This window comes from Benincasa hispida, chromosome 8 (genome assembly GCF_009727055.1).
Source record: "Benincasa hispida cultivar B227 chromosome 8, ASM972705v1, whole genome shotgun sequence".
Lineage (NCBI taxonomy): Eukaryota > Viridiplantae > Streptophyta > Magnoliopsida > Cucurbitales > Cucurbitaceae > Benincasa > Benincasa hispida.
In genome coordinates this window covers 50,734,059-50,756,521 of record NC_052356.1, presented here as the reverse complement: position 1 = coordinate 50,756,521, position 22,463 = coordinate 50,734,059, and the positions used below count along the sequence as shown (strand labels likewise).

The 22,463-nt window shown below is 33.7% G+C and overlaps 2 protein-coding genes across 2 annotated transcripts; both read left to right on the top strand.

The window, feature by feature from the left end:
- Positions 1–11,409: 11,409 nt before the first annotated feature.
- On the top strand, positions 11,410–16,251 carry LOC120084113 (putative receptor-like protein kinase At4g00960). The gene is made up of 5 exons (XM_039040013.1): positions 11,410–11,509; positions 11,798–11,911; positions 15,536–15,587; positions 15,683–15,824; positions 15,946–16,251. Exons 1-5 carry the CDS (start codon positions 11,410–11,412, stop codon positions 16,249–16,251), a joined length of 714 nt encoding a protein of 237 aa, XP_038895941.1.
- A 2,306-nt stretch (positions 16,252–18,557) lies between these two features.
- LOC120083893 (putative receptor-like protein kinase At4g00960) lies at positions 18,558–22,089 on the top strand. Its single transcript, XM_039039802.1, has 7 exons — positions 18,558–19,441; positions 19,513–19,650; positions 19,724–19,854; positions 20,742–20,952; positions 21,074–21,311; positions 21,408–21,558; positions 21,673–22,089. The coding sequence occupies exons 1-7, from the start codon at positions 18,607–18,609 to the stop codon at positions 21,976–21,978; spliced, it is 2,010 nt and encodes a 669-aa protein (XP_038895730.1). The 5' UTR covers positions 18,558–18,606; the 3' UTR covers positions 21,979–22,089.
- Positions 22,090–22,463: the final 374 nt, after the last annotated feature.

The window sequence follows — 22,463 nt, the reverse complement described above, 5'->3', positions numbered from 1 at the left end:
GGAACCACGTTCAAAGTTGTGCCTCTTTGTAAGCTACTCAAAGGAAACTAGAGGGAGTCTCTTTTATGATCTGAAATAGAATAAAGTGTTTGTATCGAAAAATGCTACTTTCTTGAAGGAAGACCACATTAGGATGTATAAACCAACAAGTAAATTCGTATTAAATGAGCTTTCCAATGAAACTACTGAATCTTCACTAAGGGCTGTTGAAGAACCAAGTACTTCAACAAGAGCTATTGATATTGTTTCATCTAGTCACACACATCCTTCTAAAGAATTAAAGGATCCTCGGTGTAATGGGAGGGTTGTAACCCAATATATTTATTTGGATCTAACATAAACTCAAGTCTTCATTCTAGATGATGACGTCGAGGATCTATTGACCTACAAGCAGGCAATGGTTGATGTGAACAAAGATGAATCGACTAAAGCCATTAATAGGGAAATGGAGTCTATGTACTTCAATTCTGTCTAGTCACTTGTAGATCAACCAACTAGGGTAAAATCCATAGGTTGTAAATAGATCTACAAAAGAAATAAAGGTGTAGATGGTAAGGTGCAAACCTTTAATGCTAGATTAGTGGCAAAGGGTTACACTTAAGCTGAGGGAGTGCATTATGAAGGAACTTTTTCACCTGTTGCCATGCTTAAATCTATCCAGATTCTCTTGTCCATTACCACATATTATGACTATGAAATATGACAGATGGACGTTAAGACTGTCTTTTTGAATGGTAATCTTGATGAGACCATTTACATGAATCAACCAGAAGGATTCATCGAACAAGGTCAAGAGCAAAAAGTTTGCAAGCTTAATTGGTCCATTTATGGGTTGAAACAAGCGTCTTGATCTTGGAATATATGATTTGACACTGCAGTCAAATCTTATGGATTTGATCAAAATGTTAATGAACTTTGTGTTTACAAAAAGATCATCAACAATTCTAGAATTTTCTTAGTGTTACATGTGGATGATATCCTACTCATTGGGAATGATGTAGGTTTACTAACTAATATTAAGAAATGACTAGTTGCTCAGTTTCAAATGAAAGGTTTGGCTGAAGTGCAGTTTGTTTTAGTGATCCAAATCATTAGGGAACATAAGATTAAAACACTGGCCTTGTCTCAAGCATCATACATCGAAAAAATTCTTGTAAGGTATTTAATGCAAAATTTCAAGAAAGGTTTATTATCTTCCAGGCATTAAATTATTTTGTCTAAGGAATAGTGTCCTGCAACACCTCAAGAAGTTGAGAAGATTAAACGAATTCCTTATGCATCTGTAGTAGGTAGGCTAATGTATGTCTATTGTGTACTAGGCCATATATTTGTTATGCAGTGGGAATAGTAAATAAATATCAATCCAATCCATGATTTGATCACTAGACGATGATTAAAACTATTCTCAAGTATCTCAGGAGAATGAGAAACTATATGCTTGTGTATGGTGCTAAGAATTTGATCCTTACAGGATACACTAACTCTGATTTTCAGACTGATAAGGATTCGGGGAAATCCACATCAGAATCAGTGTTACTCTTAATGGAGGGGCTATAGTATGACGTAGCATCAATCAAGGCGATATTGTTGACCCTTAACAGAGGCAGAGTATGTAGCCACTTGTGAAGCTGCTAAAGAAGTTGTCAACATCCATCACCCTATATTGTGATAATAGTGGTGTTGTGGCAAACTCTAAGGAGCCTCGAAGGCACACATGAGGAAATTACATCGAGCGCAAGTATCATCTCATTAGGTCGATTGTGCAAGGGGGAGATGTGATTGTCACAAAGATTTTTTCGAAGCAGAACATTGCTGATCTTTTTACAAAAGCTCTCACGGCTAAAGTTTTTTAGGGTCACTTGGAGAATCTGGGTCTATGGGATATGCATCATCTTGTTTAGCGCAAGTGGGAGATTTTTGGGGTATAGAGGATGCCCTAGTTTATTATATTATATTTTATATTGTATCTTATAATGTACTCTCCATCGCTTTAGAACAAGTAGGAGATTGGTGGATTTAGTGTCCTAAATCTCATTCATCTTGTAGTTTGTAATTCGTTACTACAAATTATTTATTTAATAAAATAAAAAGTATTTTATTTGACATTTAGATAGCATTAACTCAATCCAATAAACTAAGATCCAAAGTCGTTTAACGAAACTTGAATAGTATGTGATAGACATACAGGAGTATCGTATTCAAGTAATGACCTAAAAGGTCTACAGTATATGGTTAAGGTTGGGTGCCTTATCCTGGTGACACTACGGATACAACCCACTTTATAATTGTTACATGAGTTGTAATTGTTATAAACAATATGATCCATATTTTTCATGTGAAGACATGTGAGTAGAGGCATCCTATATAAAGAGTTTATATAAGACTGGACCACGAAATGATTAGTTTCTTAGTATAACACTGTCGCTTGAAGAAACTAACTTTTTATTAAGATGACTATAGGTAACTTGACCTCAATCCTGAGTGTATTGTGAACTCTTGTCTATGATGGCAAACCTTTGATTTGTATGGGTGAGAGTAGCTTGTTTTGCCAACTCAATATGTCTATCATTTTGGAGTTTTGTCCTGTTAGGGAGCTGTGAACACAACCACACAAGATGAAACCCATTCCTTCTCGTAGAAAGAGAAAGTAGATAAATTTCTCCCTAGCTAATTTTGGTTCTTGAACATTGGTCTCACCTTCTCATTGGCCCAAGAGGGGTTAGTTTTTAGTTGGACTGTAAATTATTTGTTCATTAGAAGAATCGGTGGAATTTAAAGAGTTAAATGTAACTACATGGGTAAGACGATAATTTTGATCCAACTGTAGTTACGAGCAATTTGTGAAGGGTCAACTTACTGTTGATTAGTTATATCTAATTAATACAGAAATATAAATATAGCGTGAAGAGTGCAACTGTCAGTCTTTAGTGAAGTGACTGACAGTTAATGAATGTTGATTAATCCAATCAAAGAGTTTAGTTGGTTAATCTCGTATCATTGGAGCTTCTATTTTGCAGGTCCAATAGGTCTCCTTGTTAGCTCACTAACGGTAAAAACAATAAATAATTGGTTTTGGAATAATTTGAATTGTTCAAAATTTTCATGGAAATTTAAGTAATTATTTGTATTAATATGATTAATATAATGTTTAATGTATATCGATATATTATAATATATATAGTTAATTATAAATATGGTTTATAATTAAAACTATATAATCTATGAGAGAAAAATATTTGATTGAGATTAGAATACTATAAATAGGTTTTATACTATTGATTAAAATTTAATATGAATTTGAATCATATTAAACTTATAGGTTATAAGAGGAAGTTGCATTATAATATGATTATAAATGCATGGTTAGTTAACCATATTATAAACATTATGCTAATATAATTTATATTTTATTTATATTAATATTATATTAGAAAAAATAAATAAAATAACTCCCCATTAAGGGATTTATTCTAGCGGTACGTGTAGAAGGGGAGTTAACGTAACTCCCTGATCCTTCCCCTTTCCTCTCTCATTTGTGTTATAACTACAAAAAATACTATAACGAAGATCTCTCTCTCTGTAATTTCAACCTCTCTCTCACTCACACAAATTTTTCCTTGAAAAATTCCCTCTGCCAAAAATTTTTCTTAAAGCCCACACTTCATCTTCCTTATATCCTGAGAATGACGAGGACTCCTCTTGGTGATTTTCATGTTGGTCAAAGAGTTCCTGTGCTTCTACAGAAGTTTTGTTCATTGGTGAGAGGAAAATGCACTCTTTTGATATGCGTTGAACTAAAGAATACTCAATATGCGTTAATCGTGTATGTGATGACCATGCGTTCTTATCACAAGTTTTCTTGCCCTCTCGCCAAGTATAATGAGGACGCAAGTTTCTCGGGATGATCCGAGGTCAAACACAGGAACTTGTAACTAAATGATGTTTATCAAGTAATTCATTTGCGGCGGGGAATAAGAATAAAAAGAAAGGAGTTAATTGCTATGCACTACTCCTACACCTAACTAAGCAGATTGAGCAATGGAAGTTTGACTATGAGAATTGGTAGAGATGCGACAACTGTTAACACGTAATAGATCATGGAGAAGTAGAACTGTGGAGGGGATAAATTCACCTCGTCATTAAGCTTGGTCGCAAGAGTAATCTCAACTTGCCGCGCATCGCACACCTCTCGGTGGTCAGCCGCATGCTTATATCTCTATAAAGCATGGTTGTGTTGAGCATAAGATTATTCCTATCTCTAGTAACACTACTCACTTTGCTTAGTGAGTTCCACTACTTACCTTCTTGGGCAGTTAGTTATAGCTACTTAGCTCATAGACAAGCATTGCGATAGCCTCATACTAAGCAAAGAGGATTGACTCACTATACTCGCGCAACACACATCTCTTGGTGGTTTGCTACATGCTTATATCTCTATAATGCATGATTAAGTATACGATAACTCTTGTAATCTACACTTAACTTATTGCAATGAAAGTAAAAGATGAATAGGAAGAAGAAGATGATGAAGATGGTGTTAAAGGAACTACAAAGATGTATTGACTACAAAATGTATTAATGTCTTAAGCCAAAATGTAATATAATAAAAGAGTTGGAAGGCTAGATGTAGGAAATCTCTTACTTCCATCAGAAGTACGTCAAGGCTGCCAGTGGTGCATTGCGACTCGAAAAGGTTGAGGGAACAAAGAACTCTCAAAGAATGTTTTGCTCGTGCTCTTATCTGCGATCACAAGAATCTGTCCAAGGCAAAGACTCGGATGGCTTGAATTTGGGCTCTAAGGCTCTATTTATAGAGCTCAAACGCCTGACAACATTGGTAATCCCACTTTGAATCACTGCCATTTCTAACGCGGTAGGTGGAATGTCAATATCATCTTATCTCTTTGATATTCCCAAGGTATACGTTCAGGATTGTTTCTTCTGAAGTATCAATGCATTCCACTCAATTTGCGATCGATCTTCTATCACAGTTATCACTCTATAGTTGCAACATTTCATGTGACGAACTAGTCTTCATGAATATCAATGCATGCGATCAACTTTGCGATGGTCTGAGATCAATGCATGCAATCGATTTCTGCAATGGCTACAAAAATAGACATTTGGACACAGAATAACGCATGATATAGGGTTAGCGGGGATTTTCAGTGCTGATTGATGCAAGTTCACTTTTCCACATAAATCCTTAGTATTATCAACGCATATTCTACTCATCAACTCTCATAATTCTAAGTAAAAGGCTACAATCGTTTGTATTCTACAAGTCATCATTCATGATCTTGGAGAATTGTGTGAAGACTGTCGGTACTTCAAGAGTAATTATTCCTCATCTTTAAATTCTCCATGAATTGTATACTTGGCCTTTGAAATCTGTAAAACCAATATTGATTTTTCTAACTCAATTCAAAGACAAAGCGTTTAATCACTTCCGTATTGGGATTCAATCTCGTCAAAGTTAGCAAGCCAAAATCCTTTATACCTCGAATAAGAAAGTCTGGAATCAACCCTTAATTACAAATTGAAATTAACTTAGATTTTTTTTTAGAACCTAAACCAATCATAAAACTCGACCTAAATAGTCTTCAATACTTACCCAACGAGTGGCTTGCTCCCAAATATGCTTCCAACGGAGGAACCAATATACACATAACCCAAATTTAAGAATTTAACATCCACATTCCAACACTAAAACCATTTCCAAAAAGGTTCCAAAGTCTCAAAACTTACCAAATGTTGAGCTAAATCGCCACAATGATCCTTTACTTCGCTAGACAGCTTGCTAAATAACCTCAAACCCTTGAATTAGTATCCGAAAATTTTGAGTAAATTAAATCTTGGCCAAAACTTAAACCAATATTAATGGGCATTCCAAAAAAAACCAAAACACCCAAAAACTTACCTAAAAATTCAAGATTCGATTGATGCCATCATGTAGAGAGCGACTAACGATCTACTGAATGGAGGAGAGAACGAGATTGAGAGGAAAGAGAGAAAAACTGGCATCGATGTTGGCATTCGGACGGAGCTGTGATCGACAGACCGTGACAAGCTAATAGATGACCAGACGTGGGATTGGGTGGCATTAAGAAGAAAACGATTAGTCTTTTTCTGCATAAAAAAGGCTTCAAGAGGGAGAGAATTCAAATGGTGCATGCTTCTCAATATGCTAAATATATATATATATATACAACTTTTCCTTTTGCCTTTTAAAAACTCAACTTCCACAAATTAAATCCAGTATCATAATTCTTTTATAACCGATAGTTTAAATTAAATTTTCTTATCACAATAATTCAATTTTAGCCCCCAAAATGCATAATAATCCAAATAATTCAAGATAATTAAATTAAAATTTTCTTAAAACTCTGGATGTCACATTCTTCCCTCCTTAAGAACTTTTGTCCTCGAAAGTTCAAATCCTAAAAGAGTTTCGGATAGTTTGCTCTTATATCATTCCCTCACTCTCATGTTTGTTGGGTTGTATGTCCTAAAACTCATAGTTTTATAAAGAGTAAAAATATATGAAGTTTATTCAGACAAGTGTTGTTGATTGTGTAATAACTCTAAATGCAATAAACTACAAACCCTTGGCTATTCTCTATTGGGGTTGATGCCCTAAATCTCGCAGGGTCTTATAGTTTGCAAAGATTGCATGAACAAACTCTTTATGTGATTCATAATATATGATATTTTATTCACTTTGTCTATAAAATATGTGATATTTTAGTTGCATTAACCAAAAACCAATAAACTAACATCCAAAGTTATCGTTGTAACTTAAACATGTATGTGGAGACATACAGGTGGATCATGTTTAAGTGATAACCTAAATGGTCTATAGTAGATGGATAAGGCTGAGTACCTTATTCTGGTGACACTACGAGTATGGCCCACTTTGTAAGTGTTACAATTGTCGTAGATTGCTACAGATGATCTGATCCTAATCATTCAGGTATTAGACATATGAGTGGAGATATTATATACAAAGGAGTTTGTATAAGACCAGACCATGAAATGTTTAGTCTCATCATATAACACCGTTCATAATAGAGACTTACATTTCACCAGGATGACCATAGGTAACAAACCTCAATCTTGAGTGAGTTGTGAACTCCTGCCTATGAGGGTGGTCCTCTAATTTGTATGGGTGAGAGTAGCCAAATCACCATTTCAACAAGTCTACCATTTCGGGGATTTGTTTGATTGGAGAGCTGGGAACACAACTACACAAGATGAAATTCACTCATTCCTCGACGGAGGGGTAAGTAGATAAATTACTCCCTTAAAGGTTGATTCCAAAACTCGAATAACGTGGCGCCACACTCTCTCCTGGCCCGAAAGGGGTTTAGTCATAGTGGGACTATGATCTATTGTTCATTAGAGGGATCAATGCTACTTAAGGAGTTAGATGTAACTATAAGGGCAAAACGGTAATTTGGCCCAGCTATACCAACGAACAATTTGTGAAGGGTCATCGTACTGTTGATTGGTTATATCCAATGGATACAGAAATATATCTATAGTGCGAAGAGTAAAGCTGTTGATCTTTAATGGAGTGCTCGATAGTTAACAGACAGTGGATAATGTAATTAAAAAGTTTAATTAATTAGCATGTACCGTTGGAGCTTTAAACTACAAGTCCATAAGGTCCCCTTGGTAGATCAAAAGGGTTTAGTTGAGAATCTGTTTTTGGGTTAATTTGAATTGTTCAAATTAATAAGAGAGATTTAATTATACATGATATAATTAAATTATTTCAACTACATATGATATAATTGTCATAATGTATTTGATACATTATAGTTTAATGGAGGAAATAAATATTTGAATGATATTCAAATATATTTTCTATGAATGTGATTCATAGTTATTAAATTTAATATAAATATGATCTATATTAAATGCCATAAAATTGAGAAAAGTAACTATAGTTTATATTGTATATGATACAATATTAAAACTATATGCTATATGTTATATTTGATATAACATATAGTTTAATATAAATATAATATGATAAGTTAGTCAACATATTTATTTATATTATTTTATTATTTCAACATATTTATTTATATTATTTTATTATTTTGAATAATAAATTCCTCTTTTCTCTCCAACCATCTTAGTGGGTGGTTATTAGTTTCGTGGCAAAAAAGGAATAAAAGAAAATTTAGTTTTCTTCTTCTTTCTTACACACATACGACTAACATTAGATTTTGGCTAAAAGATTGAGTTTGCAGAAAAGTTCTGTGTGCTTCAATCTTCTTCTTCCTCCACACTTAAACTTTCTCTTCTAACCAAAATAGTTAGAGCCCACCACTCCTGGGTTCTCACCCTGAGAATACCAAAGGTTCATTATGGTTGTGTCTTTGTTTGGTTCAAGAATATCCTGAAGAATGTCTTCAAGAGGTTGTTGTGTTCATGATTGTTTGAGGGATACATGAAGAGAAAAGGTCTTCAAAGGTAATGTATCTTAAACCCTTTTATTGTAATCAAGCATGCTGTAACTTATTTTGAATGCATATCTTGTATGTTTACTGTAAATTATGTTTTCAATTAATAAAATTTGGACGATCCGCTTCCGCTCAAGGATCTCCTTCAAAACAAGTTTCTTTAATTGGTATCAAAGGCATGTTATAGTTCTGATTCCAAATTCTATTTTGTATTGAATTCATTTACAGTAGTCGTGGATTTTAGTATCTGCATTGCGTTTATATGATAAATGTTTGTGGATGGTTTGTTGATGGATGTTTACGGGATAGAAGTCTTTATTTTTAGATTTTTATTTTTTTACAAAGTTAATTTGTAAGGGCCCCTGTGTTTTTGGGCAATAAATTGCAATCGAGTCTGTATTTGTTTAAGTTTTAAGTCGCTTGTGAGGCTTCAAAAGAAGGGTTGCAATGCGTTTCGATGGAGAAGACGAAACGAAGGTTGAAGCATTGTGTAGCTAGAGCTAAACGATCGTTTATATTTTGTTATGTGATCATGTAGAGTTTACTACACAATCGTGTAGCATTTGCTAAACGATCGCATAGTTAATGCTATGCGATCGTGTAGAATTTGCTACACAATCGTGTTGTGTTGGCTGCATGATTGCATAGGTGCTCAATGTGTAGACAATTGTGGGGTATATGATACTCGATGCAAGCTTGTGTGCTAAAAGATCGTGTAGACTATCATGCTTATCGCATAGTCATTAGCTACACGATCGCATAATATACGATACTCGACACACGCTACACGATTGCATAGACTTTTATGCTCATCGCATAGTCAAAAGCTACGCGATCGCATTTAAACGATCATCTATACTCGACACCTCGCTGCTCGATGATTAGGAATTTGCTACACGATCAGTTGTAAGGGTTCTTGGTGGAGCGGTTCGAGGCGAGCGGTTCAAGACTCGATTGACTTGCTCCGAATCGGTGGACTCAACTTTTGTAATAAGTTAGCCTTTTAATTTTCAGTTTTTGAGATTGTCTATCCCCCGGTTCATCAACTTTAGATTAAATATACATGTGATGTATGTTTATTTTATATACCACAATGTATGTCATATAGTTTAAAACCCACCATAGGTTATGCATTTATTTTCATGCACCATTTTATATTAAAAGTGTTATAATATTACTAATATGCATGATCTAAATTACATAAAGTATGCTCATGTATCATATAATATAAGAGTTATAATATATGTATGCATGCATTATAGTATATACATGCATCATTTATATTATAAATATTATAATATAAGGTTGAATGGTTGTATGGAATGTATGCTATAACATAGTTCATTACTTAGTTATATAAAAGTTATATATTAGTAATGAATGAACATTGCATGAAGCATGACACTACTTTAGGTTAAATTATAATTGTTATAATTAACTTATGTATGTCATTTATGTGATGGTTGGTTTTAATTGTTTCATTTCTTATAAGTGTTATAATAAATGAAATTAGAATTAAAATCATAAGAAAAGTTGCATGCAAACCTTAGGCTTTAATCATTTTTTAAAAGTGTTTTAAAATTTGATTGAGATAGACCTAAGATCAAGTTTCTAATGAGATTAGAAATCTAAGTTTAATCTTTTAAATCTGTTTAATGGAATTAAATTGATTCATAATAAAAGATTAAATATATAACAAATATATCTATAAGAGACCTTTTGTCTAAGGCTGGTTCTAGCTAGGCTGGGGTACTTAAGTCGATGAAACGTCGCACCCCTACCTGAGAATTTACCTAGAAAGGTAAATTAGATAGATTTGTTACATGTATGCAAATTTGATGAAAATCTGTTAAAGAGTTTAATAAGACTTGAATCAAAGTTATTTAATCATCAAAGACAAGAGTTGGTTTTTAGCAAATTAAACAAACACTTAGATAAAATCAATAGCCAAATTTTCTAAGTTAATGAACCTTAGGTAGAACACTTAGTGGGAGGAAAATGGGGTATATGATACTTCACTTTAACCTCTACACGTTTCTCCCTAAAAGTTCACACCGTAGATCTACTCTCGGCCTTGAGGCACCTGGGTGTCTCCCTATGGATGGCATTTGGGTAGGTTAATACTAAGGTGAATGGAGAGAGTGTTTATAATAAGTGGGCACGGGACATGTGACAACATATCCCTCGGTCTCTCTCATTAGGTTGGATAAAGTTTCATGCATCGCCTCATGGCATCGTGGGTGTCCCCCTAAAGGATGGCAATTTTGCATGATGCTTTATTTGATCTCCAGAAATGGATAGGGTTTCTTTAGTCTCTTGTTCTAATTGGCTTTTCCCTAAGGTTGGCTCATTAGAGTGGGACTCTAAAAACTAAAATAGAGGTTACACTTACACAAAATTGTTAAGGTGTAAACAAATTTTTCATTGAACAATAGTGACTATTAGTTACGGGGACAAGGAGTTGTTTCTGTCTAATGGTTGAGAATGTCTTATTTCAGTGAAGGGGTACTTGATCACCCTACGGTGACTTTTGTTCTGCCTCACTGAAGCATCATTGCAAAATAGATGTCACTTAGGGTACACTAGACTATTTTGCTAAAACTTGATTGGTTTTCTAAAAGTGGTTTAATGCAAGTAGACTTAATTAAGTTTGTTCTTTTTCAGCAATATAAAATGGCTACTGCTACACTAAGTTTACTTGCCGCCGACAAATTAACTGACGAAAACTACGCTACTTGGAAAAATACCATAAACACAATTTTAATCATCGATGACCTACGTTTTTTTCCTGATGAAGAAGTGTCCTCCCATTCCACCTCCTACTGCTACTTGAAATGTTCGGGAAGCATATGAGCAATGGACAAGGGCAAACGAGAAGGCTCGAGCATATATCTTGGCAAGCCTTAATGAAGTCTTGGCCAAGAAGCATGAGCCCATGGTCACTGCATGTGAGATCGTGGAGTCTCTGAAGAGAATGTTCGGACAACCGTCCGCACAACTTAGGCACGATGCTCTCAAGTACATCTTCAATTCCTGTATGCAAGAGGGTTCATCTATTCGAGAACATGTTCTCAACATGATGATTCACTTCAACGTGGCGGAGATGAATGGGTCAAGCATCGATGAGTCCAACCAAGTTAGCATTATTTTGGAATCTTTACCCGAAATTTTCCTACACTTTTGTAGTAATGCTGTTCTGAACAGGATTGACTACAACCTGACTACTCGACTCAACGAGCTATAGACCTTACAATTCTTATTGAAAAGCAAGGAGAAGAAGGGTGAAGTAAATGTTGCTTCATCTTCCAAAAAGTTCCATAAAGGTTCATCCTCAGGAACTAAGACTGTACGTTCTTCCTTTGGCACCAAAAAGTGTAAGAAGAAGAATAGTGGAAAGGGGAAGGCTGCTGCTAACCCAGGAGTTGTTGCTCCAAGAGGTAGACAAATAGTGAGGGTTGACAAGGGAAAATGTTTCCATTGCATCTAGGATGGACATTGAAGAGAAATTGCCCCAGATATTTGGCAGAAAAGAAGAAGGTCAAACAAGATAAATATGATTTGCTTGTCTTGGAAACTTGTTTAATGGAGAATGATGATTCTGCTTGCATTATTGACTCTGTTGCCACTAACCATGTTTGTTCTTCATTTTAGGGAATTAGTTTTTGGAGGCAACTTGATGCTGGACAGATGATGATGCGAGTTGGAACCAAGCATGTCGTCTCAGCTGTGGTAGCAGGAGGTCTCCGGTTATCTTTACAGAACAAATTTCTCGTTCTGAATGATGTATATGTTGTTCCTAATTTTAAAAAGAACTTAGTTTTTGTAAAGTGTCTCTTATAACAATGTTATCAATTAAACCTTTCTTATAATAAAGTGTTTATTATAAAGAATGGTGTTGATATATGTTCTGCGAAAATAGAAAACAATTTATATGTGCTAAGGCTGTTAGCAACAAATGCTCTCCATAACATAAAGATGTTTAAAACTGTTGTAACTCAACATAAGAGACTTAGAATTTTTCCAAAGAAAAATGCCCAACTTTGACACCTAAGACTCGGACACATTAATCTCAACTTCTAAGTACCCGATAGTTAACAAATGGTAAATAATGTAATTAAAGAGTTTAATTAATTTTTCATGTACCGTTGGAGCTTCAAGCTACTACAGGTTCATAAGGTCTCCTTGGTAGCTCAAAAGGATTTAGTTGAGGATCTATTTTTGGTTTAATTTAAATTGTTCAAATTAATAAGAGGGATTTAATTATATATGATATAATTAAATTATTTCAATTATATATGATATAATTGTCATAATATATTTGATATACTATAGTTTAATGGGAGGAAATAAATATTTGAATTAGGTTATATGTTATATTTGATATAACATATAATTTAATATAAATATAATATGATAAGTTATCATATTTATTTATATCATTTTATTATTATTTGAATAATAACTTCCCCATCTTTTCTCTTCATCTACTTTAGTGGGTGGTTATTAATTTTATGGCAAGAGGAATAAAAGAATATTGGTTTTCTCTTCTTCCTCTACGACTGAACGAATTGCTATTACATGTTTAATGATTGAGAGTCTTTGTAGAAAAGTTCTGTGAATTCTTGTGAGAGCTTTCTCAATCTTCTTCTTCCTCCATCCAATCCATCTCTTCTAACCAAAATAGTCAGAGCTCACCACTTCAAGGTGACCCCGAGAATACCAAGGACTCTTTGTAGTTGTGTCCGGTTGTTTCTTTCGAGAAAATCTTGAAGAAGGTCTTCAAGAAGTTGTTGTTTCTGTTCGAGGTTCGTGACTGTTCGAAAGAGGCTCGTGAAGAAAGATTCTTCAAAGGTGATATCTCTTGAACTTAATTCTTATTCAAGCATGTTGTAATTTATTTTGAATGCATATCTATTGTATGTTTATTGTAAACGTAATTTATGAAATTTGGACGATCCGCTTTCGCTCAAGGTTCTCCTCACACCAGTTCCTTCACAAGTTATATTTTATCTTGTTCATCATTACGTTTGTGCGGAACTGTAAAAAGCTTTTCATAAGAGACTCTAGAATAAAACTAACTTGACTTTTCTCATTTATGACAACTCCGTTTACTTCTATTATATTGAAATAGATCATCATGTCGAGGATATGTTCTCTAACAAAGGCCCTTTCTTTCATACGATAGTTATAAACGTACTTGATGGCATCATGTCTAAGGGAGAAGGATGACTGTCCAAACATCCCCCATAGAGATTCCAGAATCTCTTTTGCGGTATGCATGCGATTGTGTTTCTTTGCCAAAACATCAGATATACTGGCAAGAATATAGGCTCGGGCTTTTTCATTTGTCCTTGTTCACTTGTCATATGCTTTCCAAATAGTTTGGTTTGCATTTGAGCCGGGGTTAGGAGGACAATCCTCAATTAAAACGAACCTCAGATCATCTATTACCAGTATTGTATTCAAGTTTGATTTCCATGTAGCATAATTGTCCCCATTAAGTTTCTTAGAAGCCAGTAATTATATTAATGAACTAGTCATCTCTGAAAGTATAAACAAATTCTATTAAGGAATTACTTTTAAATCCAATCATATTTTAGCAAAGTAAGACTGTACCCAAATTTCATTATTTTATTTGCAACGATACTTTAATGAGTCAGAATAGATGTTACCGAGGGCAGTTAAATACTCATTCACTAAAGCAAGACATCCTTGACTAAATACTAATTCCAGAATAACTCATATTCCTATAGTCATTTAGTTACGTATTCGGTCAAGAACTTACTAACACTTAATAATTCTTGTATGTGTAACCCTCCATTTTCAGACCTTAGAGGTCAGCCCCAACAATGCTACCGAATTGGAGAGTCAAGGTTCGGAATCAACTTAAGAAATCATATCCATTTTTAGGGTTTGAATTGTTCCGATTCCTATGTTACAACCTTCGAGGGGATAGCCGCTGTAAAACGACTAGCATAGGTCGAATAAAGTCGACAAGCAGAAGCAACATAGGAATCTACGGTCCAAACTAATGGAAGAGACTGCAGGACATGTTGACACAAATCCTTCACACAGTTACTATGAACTACTTCTCCTATTCACCTTGCTATTGACCCATGCAAACACTTTACGAATGGAGGTCACTTCCAGGGTGACACGAAGCCGAACATGAATCTTACGGTGTGAACTCTTAGGGATGCGAGAGCTAAGAATAACATATCGTATATGTTATTAATCTCCCACTTAAGTGTTCTATTTGTTTTGGGTAAATATTTAGTTATGTATAATTGGCTAATAAAATAACCTAAGTCTAGGTGATTAGCCAAGTATAACGTTTATATTTGGATTTAACCTATAATGTCTAGGTGATAAACCGATTTTAAAGGCTCACATCGCTCACGCATGCTCAGAAAATCAGGTTAACAATGCTCAATCATTCAGTTATAATCCTAGGTAAGAGGTGTTCCGTAAACCATCAACTTAAATACCTCAAGCCTTAGAATATGTGGAAGTATAGGTCTCCATAAACATGTGAGTTTAGATTGGAAAATTCGCTACAACATTATAGGTGGAATTACTCGAAGACTTTTTTACCTTCATGAAGATTCTCGACTCATAATTATACATCGTGATCTCAAAGCTAGTAGCATTTTGCTAGATATTGAAATGAATGCTAAAATTTCTGATTTTTGTACTGCAAGATTATTTTTACACAATCAAATACAAGGAGATACAAGGGAAAAATCGTTGGCACTTAGTAAGTATAAGAGAAATTATATACTACAATACTTTTATCTAATAAGAATATGAAAATGTCTTTAATTATTTTTTTTAATATGATATTTAGTGGATACATGGCTCTTGAATATGTCCATAAGAGTCATTTCTTAATCAAGTCGGATGTCTTTAGTTTTATTGAAATGAATGCTAAAATCTTCATGAAGACTTTTTTACCTTCATGAAGATTCTCGACTCATAATTATACATCGTGATCTCAAAACTAGTAGCATTTTGCTAGATATTGAAATGAATGCTAAAATTTCTGATTTTTGTACTGCAAGATTTTTTACACAATCAAATACAAGGAGATACAAGAAAAATCGTTGGCACTTAGTAAGTATAAGAGAAATTATATACTACAATACTTTTATCTAATAAGAATATGAAAATGTCGTGTTAATTATTCTTTTTTTTAATATGATATTTAGTGGATACATGGCTCTTGAATATGTCCATAAGAGTCATTTCTTAATCAAGTCGGATGTCTTTAGTTTTGGTGTTTTTGTTTTGGAGATTGTGACTGGACTTAAAAGTGATCAAGTTCATCCTGACAACGAGATTGTAGGTTTTGTAGGCTATGTAAGTATGAGTCGTTTCTTTTTTTCTTTCTTTATTTTTTTTTTCATTGGAGAATTTTGGTATCAATATATTAGGTGAATATGAAAGCTCATTTCAAGTGCTACTCTTGCAGGCTTGGAGAAATTGGCAGAATGGAAACACTCTACATATCACAGATTCTACTTTGACTAGAGGTTCAAAGAAAGAAATGGTAAGATGCATTCATATTGGGTTGCTATGTGTTCAAAAAAATGTAGCTAAGAGGCCAACCATGGTTACCATACTTTTCATACTTAACAGCTACTCTATCACTCTACCAAGACCTTCTCAACCTGCTTTCATTTTTAGTAGCACCAATTCTCAAATGTCTGAACAATCTAACCACAACTTGACTCAAGAACTAAATAACATGTCAATTACAGACCTTTATCCTTGTTAGCTTTAATTTACATATATTTGTTTATTTATTGTTACAAGGATATAGATCTAAAACAACTTACAATGTGTATAAACTTGTAATGATTTACATTTTCTAATACAACCATTCTATTTTTCCTTTTCTCAAATAATCATCCATTCATCTAAATATGGGATTATGACAAGAAATGATTTTTCCTATCATTTTATTTTATATTATTTAAAGGATGAGAGGAGGGGGAGGAGGAGGACAAATAGCAAAATTTGATTATTTTCTTCTTCTCCATCTTTCGGCTTCTCCTTTTTCTTCTCCCCCTCCTCCTTCAACTATAAATCTTTCTCTTCTTTTTTCCTATTTATAGTTTTGTTGCAATTAAAAATTGCTAATTAGAATGACAATGATAGACAATGAAAGGCCAAATTATAGACCAAGTAAAAGTAGTTTTTGGTAGTTTTGTTGCAAGATAGTAATTAGAATGATAGTCATAGGCAATGGAAGGCCAAGTGATAGAACACTATCATTATCTATCGTAGATAGACACTGATAGTTATCAGTCATGAATAGACACTGATAATTTCTTATCACTGTCTATCATAGTTTTCAATCACTGTCTATCAATGTATAACAATTTTGTTGTTGCTAGTTGTTGATGTTTTTCTTTTTGCTTTTAGATAATTTACGATACATACATTAGACATTATTATTGAAAATTTTATTGCTTTTAGATAGTTGTGATCAATGTCTATCATAGATAGACACTGATAGAAGTCTATCAACGTCTATATATGATAGAAACTGATACAAGTCTATCACTAATAGAAGTTGATAGAAGTCTATCAGTGTTTATCAGGGATAGAAACAGATAGAAATCTATCATTGTTAGAGGCTAATAGAAGTCTATTAGTGTTTCAGTGATAGAAACAGATAGAAGTCTAGCATTGATACTATTAATGATAGAAACTAATAGAAGTCTAGCATGGATACTATTAATGATAGAAACTGATACATAGAGATTGATAGAGGTCTATCAATGTCTATTAGCATTGATACTATCAGTGATAGAAACTGATACAAGTCTATCATTGATAGAGATCGGTAGAAGTTTATAAGTGTCTATCAGTGTTTTTTTTTTCTATTTTTGTAAATAGTTTGACATTTTTTTTATCTATGAAAAATTATCTAATAATAATAATAATAATTTTTTACTACTTGTTGAATTAATCTAACTTTTATTCAAATACACAAGGAAGTAGTTCAAATCTCAACCATTAACATTTTGAAACTTAGAAACTAAATTGAAACTAAACTCAAAATTTAAATATTGAAAGTGTGACATTTTTAAACTCATATAAACTAGACCAAAAACCTTTGGAAAAAGAAATTATATTTTCCTTGAAAAAATCTTTATGCTATTTGGAGTAAAACCTAACTTTTTTAAAATTCCAACAAATGGAGAAAATTTTAACTTTTATCCTTTAAATGGAATATTATAATATTTTAATGGTTAAGTTAGGTCTAATTCAACTAGTTTAAGAGATTGATTTAGAGATCTAAATTTGACTTCCAACGTCAGTATTTGAATTATAATATTAAAATAAATAAATAAACAAGACTTGATGGCACCACTACCAAACTAATTTATGAAAGCGAGATTCATTCATTTCCAAATAGTCTTAAACTAGAATATTTGACTTGTTATTTTAATATGTTTGAACTTAATCAATTTATTAACTCTTGAAATGGAAGAATTTGAATTTATATGATCTATCTATACCTAAAAGAAAATTTCGTTTGGTGGAACATTTTACATAATCTAGTTTATAAGTTTTGAAAATTAGAAAACTTGAAAAGTTAGTAGAAAAAATGTTATTTTTAAATACAACAAATATGAAGGGAAAACTTAAACAATCTATTCTTAAGAAAAATGATAAATATCTAATTGGTGAGTAGGCTCATATTGAATCATAATATTCTATTGTAAAATTTAAAAAGTTAGTACCCAATAGTACAATAAATGTGAGGTGTTAATCTTAACAAAAATTACCAATATCTAATTGATGAGTTAGTTTGATTTGATTTCAAAACATATAAATTTATAGGTAAAAATAGTATCCATAATCTCAATGGAATATCATATACTGACTCTAAAGACTTGTCCTAATTTAAAAATTCAGGCATAAAAGAAATAAAAATGTAATCGGTGAAGTTGTCAACACATAAACAGGTTTCGAAGTTAATGCGTCCATATCAACCAATTCAAAAATTTTCTTTGCTGCGGTGTAAGAACTAGAACAGCACCAAAAAGTCAATATACACCAAAAATTAAATATCACAATTCCAATAACCCACGCCACAGACCAAACGATAGTTACAGCAATGTGTTCCTTAAGGTTGATGATCCTCTGTTTCCTCTGCTTCACTTTGTTCTTCATTCCCATTGTCCCCCGCCAAGCAATCGCTCAGCCAGATTTTCAATTTTATGATTGCGTTGAAACCCAAGGTAATTTCACCACCAACACAACCTACAAAGCTAATCTAGATCACCTCCTCTCCACCTTCACCACCGACCACCAAATAGACTATGGCTTTTACAACTTCTCTTACGGCCATGAAAACAGAGCCAATGTGATTGGCCTATGCAGAGGAGACCTCGCGCCAAACGCTTGCACCACGTGCCTAAACAACTCAAGAACTCTTCTCCCTCTGCGCTGTCCCAACCAAACAGAAGCCATCGGATGGTACGACGAGTGTATGCTCCGTTACTCAAACCGCTCTATATTCAACTCCATAGAGATTTCCCCTGCTTTCCGTGGCTGGAATCCTAATAATGCTTCCGACCCAAATCGATTCATCCAGATCGCTACAACCTTGCTCCAACAGCTCACCCATGAAGCTGCGTTGGGTGATTCTCGTCTAAAATTTTCTACTGGAATCACATCTATTCCAAACTTTCCAACAATCTATGGAGCTGTGCAGTGCACCCCTGATTTATCCCCTCAAAATTGCACTGCCTGCTTGCTTGGTGCTATTCAACGAATTCAACTTTGCTGCGGCGGGAAAGCAGGGGGTAGAATTGGGAGACCCAGTTGCAATTTTAGGTTTGAGAGTTACCTTTTCTATCAACAATCCCCTGTTTCCTCAACCCCATCTCCAAATCCGACACTGCCACCGTCTCCTCTTCTATCAAATTCAAATACACCACCGCCACAACGTGAGTGAATGAAATTCTTAAGTGCTATTTTTATCCTTGTTCGCTAAATGGTAGCATGCTTGTTTCTCCAGGTAAAACATCTCGGACAGTGATCTTCATCGTTGTACCAATAATTGTGGGCGTCGTTTCTGCTGTCATGATAACAATCACCATCCGTATTTTCTTAACCAAAACAAAGCGAAGAAACTCAACAACTCATGTACCCGCAAGTAAGTTAGCTAAGTACCATAGTTATAGATTAATCTAACTGGGAAGATTCATCGTTATGTAATTAACTCGCAGGTATGGCGCCGGAGGATGAAGAAACGGATTTGGAAACTTCGCAATTCGATTTCGACACCATTAAGATTGCGACAAACGGATTCTCGGAAGAAAATAAACTTGGGGAAGGTGGTTTTGGGGCGGTTTATAAGGTAATTGTTCAATGTAAATTATGGTTTATATTTATTAGTTATAATTCTAATTTTCCTGTACTTTTTCGCTATGTTCTGAGCTTCCCTATCACTCTCTGTTCAGAGTTCCCCATCATCCATTTATGGTTTTTAGATTAACATTTGAGGGTTTCGAAATCTTGTTTGGTTGAGCTGGGCTTGGTTCATTTAGTTTAGATCGCTTTGATTTAGTCTAATCCAGTCAAGCCTAGTTTTAATTTGGTTATGCTATTTATCTGACCCATTTGTGTATCATGGAGCCCCTCTTTTTTCGTTAATGGGTTTCATCCTCTGTTTTTCGTTCGTAGGTTTTGTTCAAGAGTTTTGTTCTGTTTTAAGATTTGTCGTTTGAAGATCTCTATTTCTACCTAGAAGTTTTTCATGTATACGTTTTCTATTTCTGATCTAGAAGATCTTCATATTTTCATTCTTCGTGGGTTTTTATTTTTAGCTCACAAGTTCTCCATCTTCCCATTCTTTCAAAGTATTTATTTCCACCGAAGATGTGCTTGATTTAGAAGTTTTCTTTAGTTTCTGTAATCAGCCACCTTGAGTTTCACCTAGTCATTTCACAAGCTCAAGTTGATCGTCACTCTGTCACCTTGAGTATGAGAGAGGGTATTAACATAAACTATGGTTTATATTTATGAGTTTCTCCTAATTAATATTTTTTCATTTTTAACTAATTTTCTTTTTTTTGTCCTCGGTGTCTATTTATTCCTCCATTCACATTTGTTAAAGTAGGTTGATTATATTAATTATTCAATGAAATATCCAAAACAAGGATAATGTAGTGAATAATTTAAAATTTGACAATTTGACATCTTTCAAAACATGCCCAATTTTTATTCTGAATGTAAGTATGACAGGGTCAACTTCCCAGTGGAGAAACTATAGCGGTCAAACGACTCTCACAGACTTCAAATCAAGGAGAAAATGAGTTCAAAACTGAAATTCTATTAGTGGCTAAACTTCAGCATCGAAATTTAGTTCGGCTCTTGGGTTTTTGCTTTAAAGAAAATGAAAAGCTTCTCATATATGAGTTTGTAGAGAACTCCAGTCTCGAGAAATTCCTATTTAGTAAGACTTTTCTAAGCTTTGTTCACTATTTTTTTCCTCCCTTTTTCTCTTCTGTTTCTTTAGGTTATCATGGTATAATAATAATAATCTCTCATCAATTTTGGAATATGTGGAATTACAGATCCCTATAGACGTGTGAGTTTAGATTGGAAAACTCGCTACAACATTATAGGTGGAATTACTCGAGGACTTGTTTACCTTCACGAAGATTCTCAACTCAGAATTATACATCGAGATCTTAAAGCTAGTAACATTTTGCTAGATAATGAAATGAATGCTAAAATTTCTGATTTTGGTACTGCAAGATTATTTTCACACGATCAAATACAAGGAGATACAAGAAAAATCGTTGGCACTTAGTAAGTATAAAAGAAGTTATATGTTATAATATTTTTATCTAATGAGAATATGACAATGTCGTTAATTGTTCTTTTTTTTTTTAATATGATATTTAGTGGATACATGGCTCCTGAGTATGTCCATAAGGGTCATTTCTCAATCAAGTCGGATGTTTTTAGTTTCGGCGTTTTAGTTTTGGAGATTGTGACTGGACTAAAAAGTAATCATGTTCATCCTAACAACGAGATTGTAGGTGTTGTAGGCTATGTAAGTATGAATCGTTTCTCTTTTTTTTTTTTTTTTTCTTCTTTTTTCATTGGAGAACTTTGGTATAATAGATTAGGTGAGTATGAAAGCTCATTTCAAGTGCTACTCTTGCAGGCTTGGAAAAATTGGCAGAGCGGAGACATTCTAAATCTCATAGATCCTACTTTGACTAGTGGTTCAAAGACCGAAATGGTAAGATGCATTCATATTGGGTTGCTATGTGTTCAAGAAAATGTAGTTAAGAGGCCAACTATGGGTACCATACTTCTCATGCTTAACAGCTGCTCTATTACTCTTCCAAGACCTTCTCAACCTGCTTTCATTTTGAGTAGCACCAACTCTCAAGTGTCTGAACAATCTAACCACAACTCAACTCAAGAACTAAATGACATGTCAATTACAGACCTTTATCCTCGTTAGCTTGATATGTATATACAAGGATATAAGTCTGAAAGAAGTTAAAATGTGCATAAACTTGTAACGATCTACATTTTCTAATACAATCATTCTATTTTCCATTTTCTCAAATAATCATCAATTCATCGAATATGGGATTATGGCAGGAAATGATTTCTTCTATTATTAAAAGTAATTAGTATACGTACTATTGTTTCTTTGTAAACAAAATAATAATAATAATAATAATAATTATTATTATATAATATTTTACTGTTGATTGAATTAATCCAACTTTTATTCAAATACACATGGAAGTAGTTCAAATCAATGTCCCCGAGTCAACAAATCATAAAGGAAAATTTTCCTTTTTAGTCTCCGAGTTTTGAAGGATATGTGCATTTTTAGTCCGTGAGTTTATAAAACATACAATTTTAGTCTCTAAGGTTTTTTACAATAGATTCATTTGATCCTTCAATTTTTAAAATATACTTTTCTAATCTGAGTTT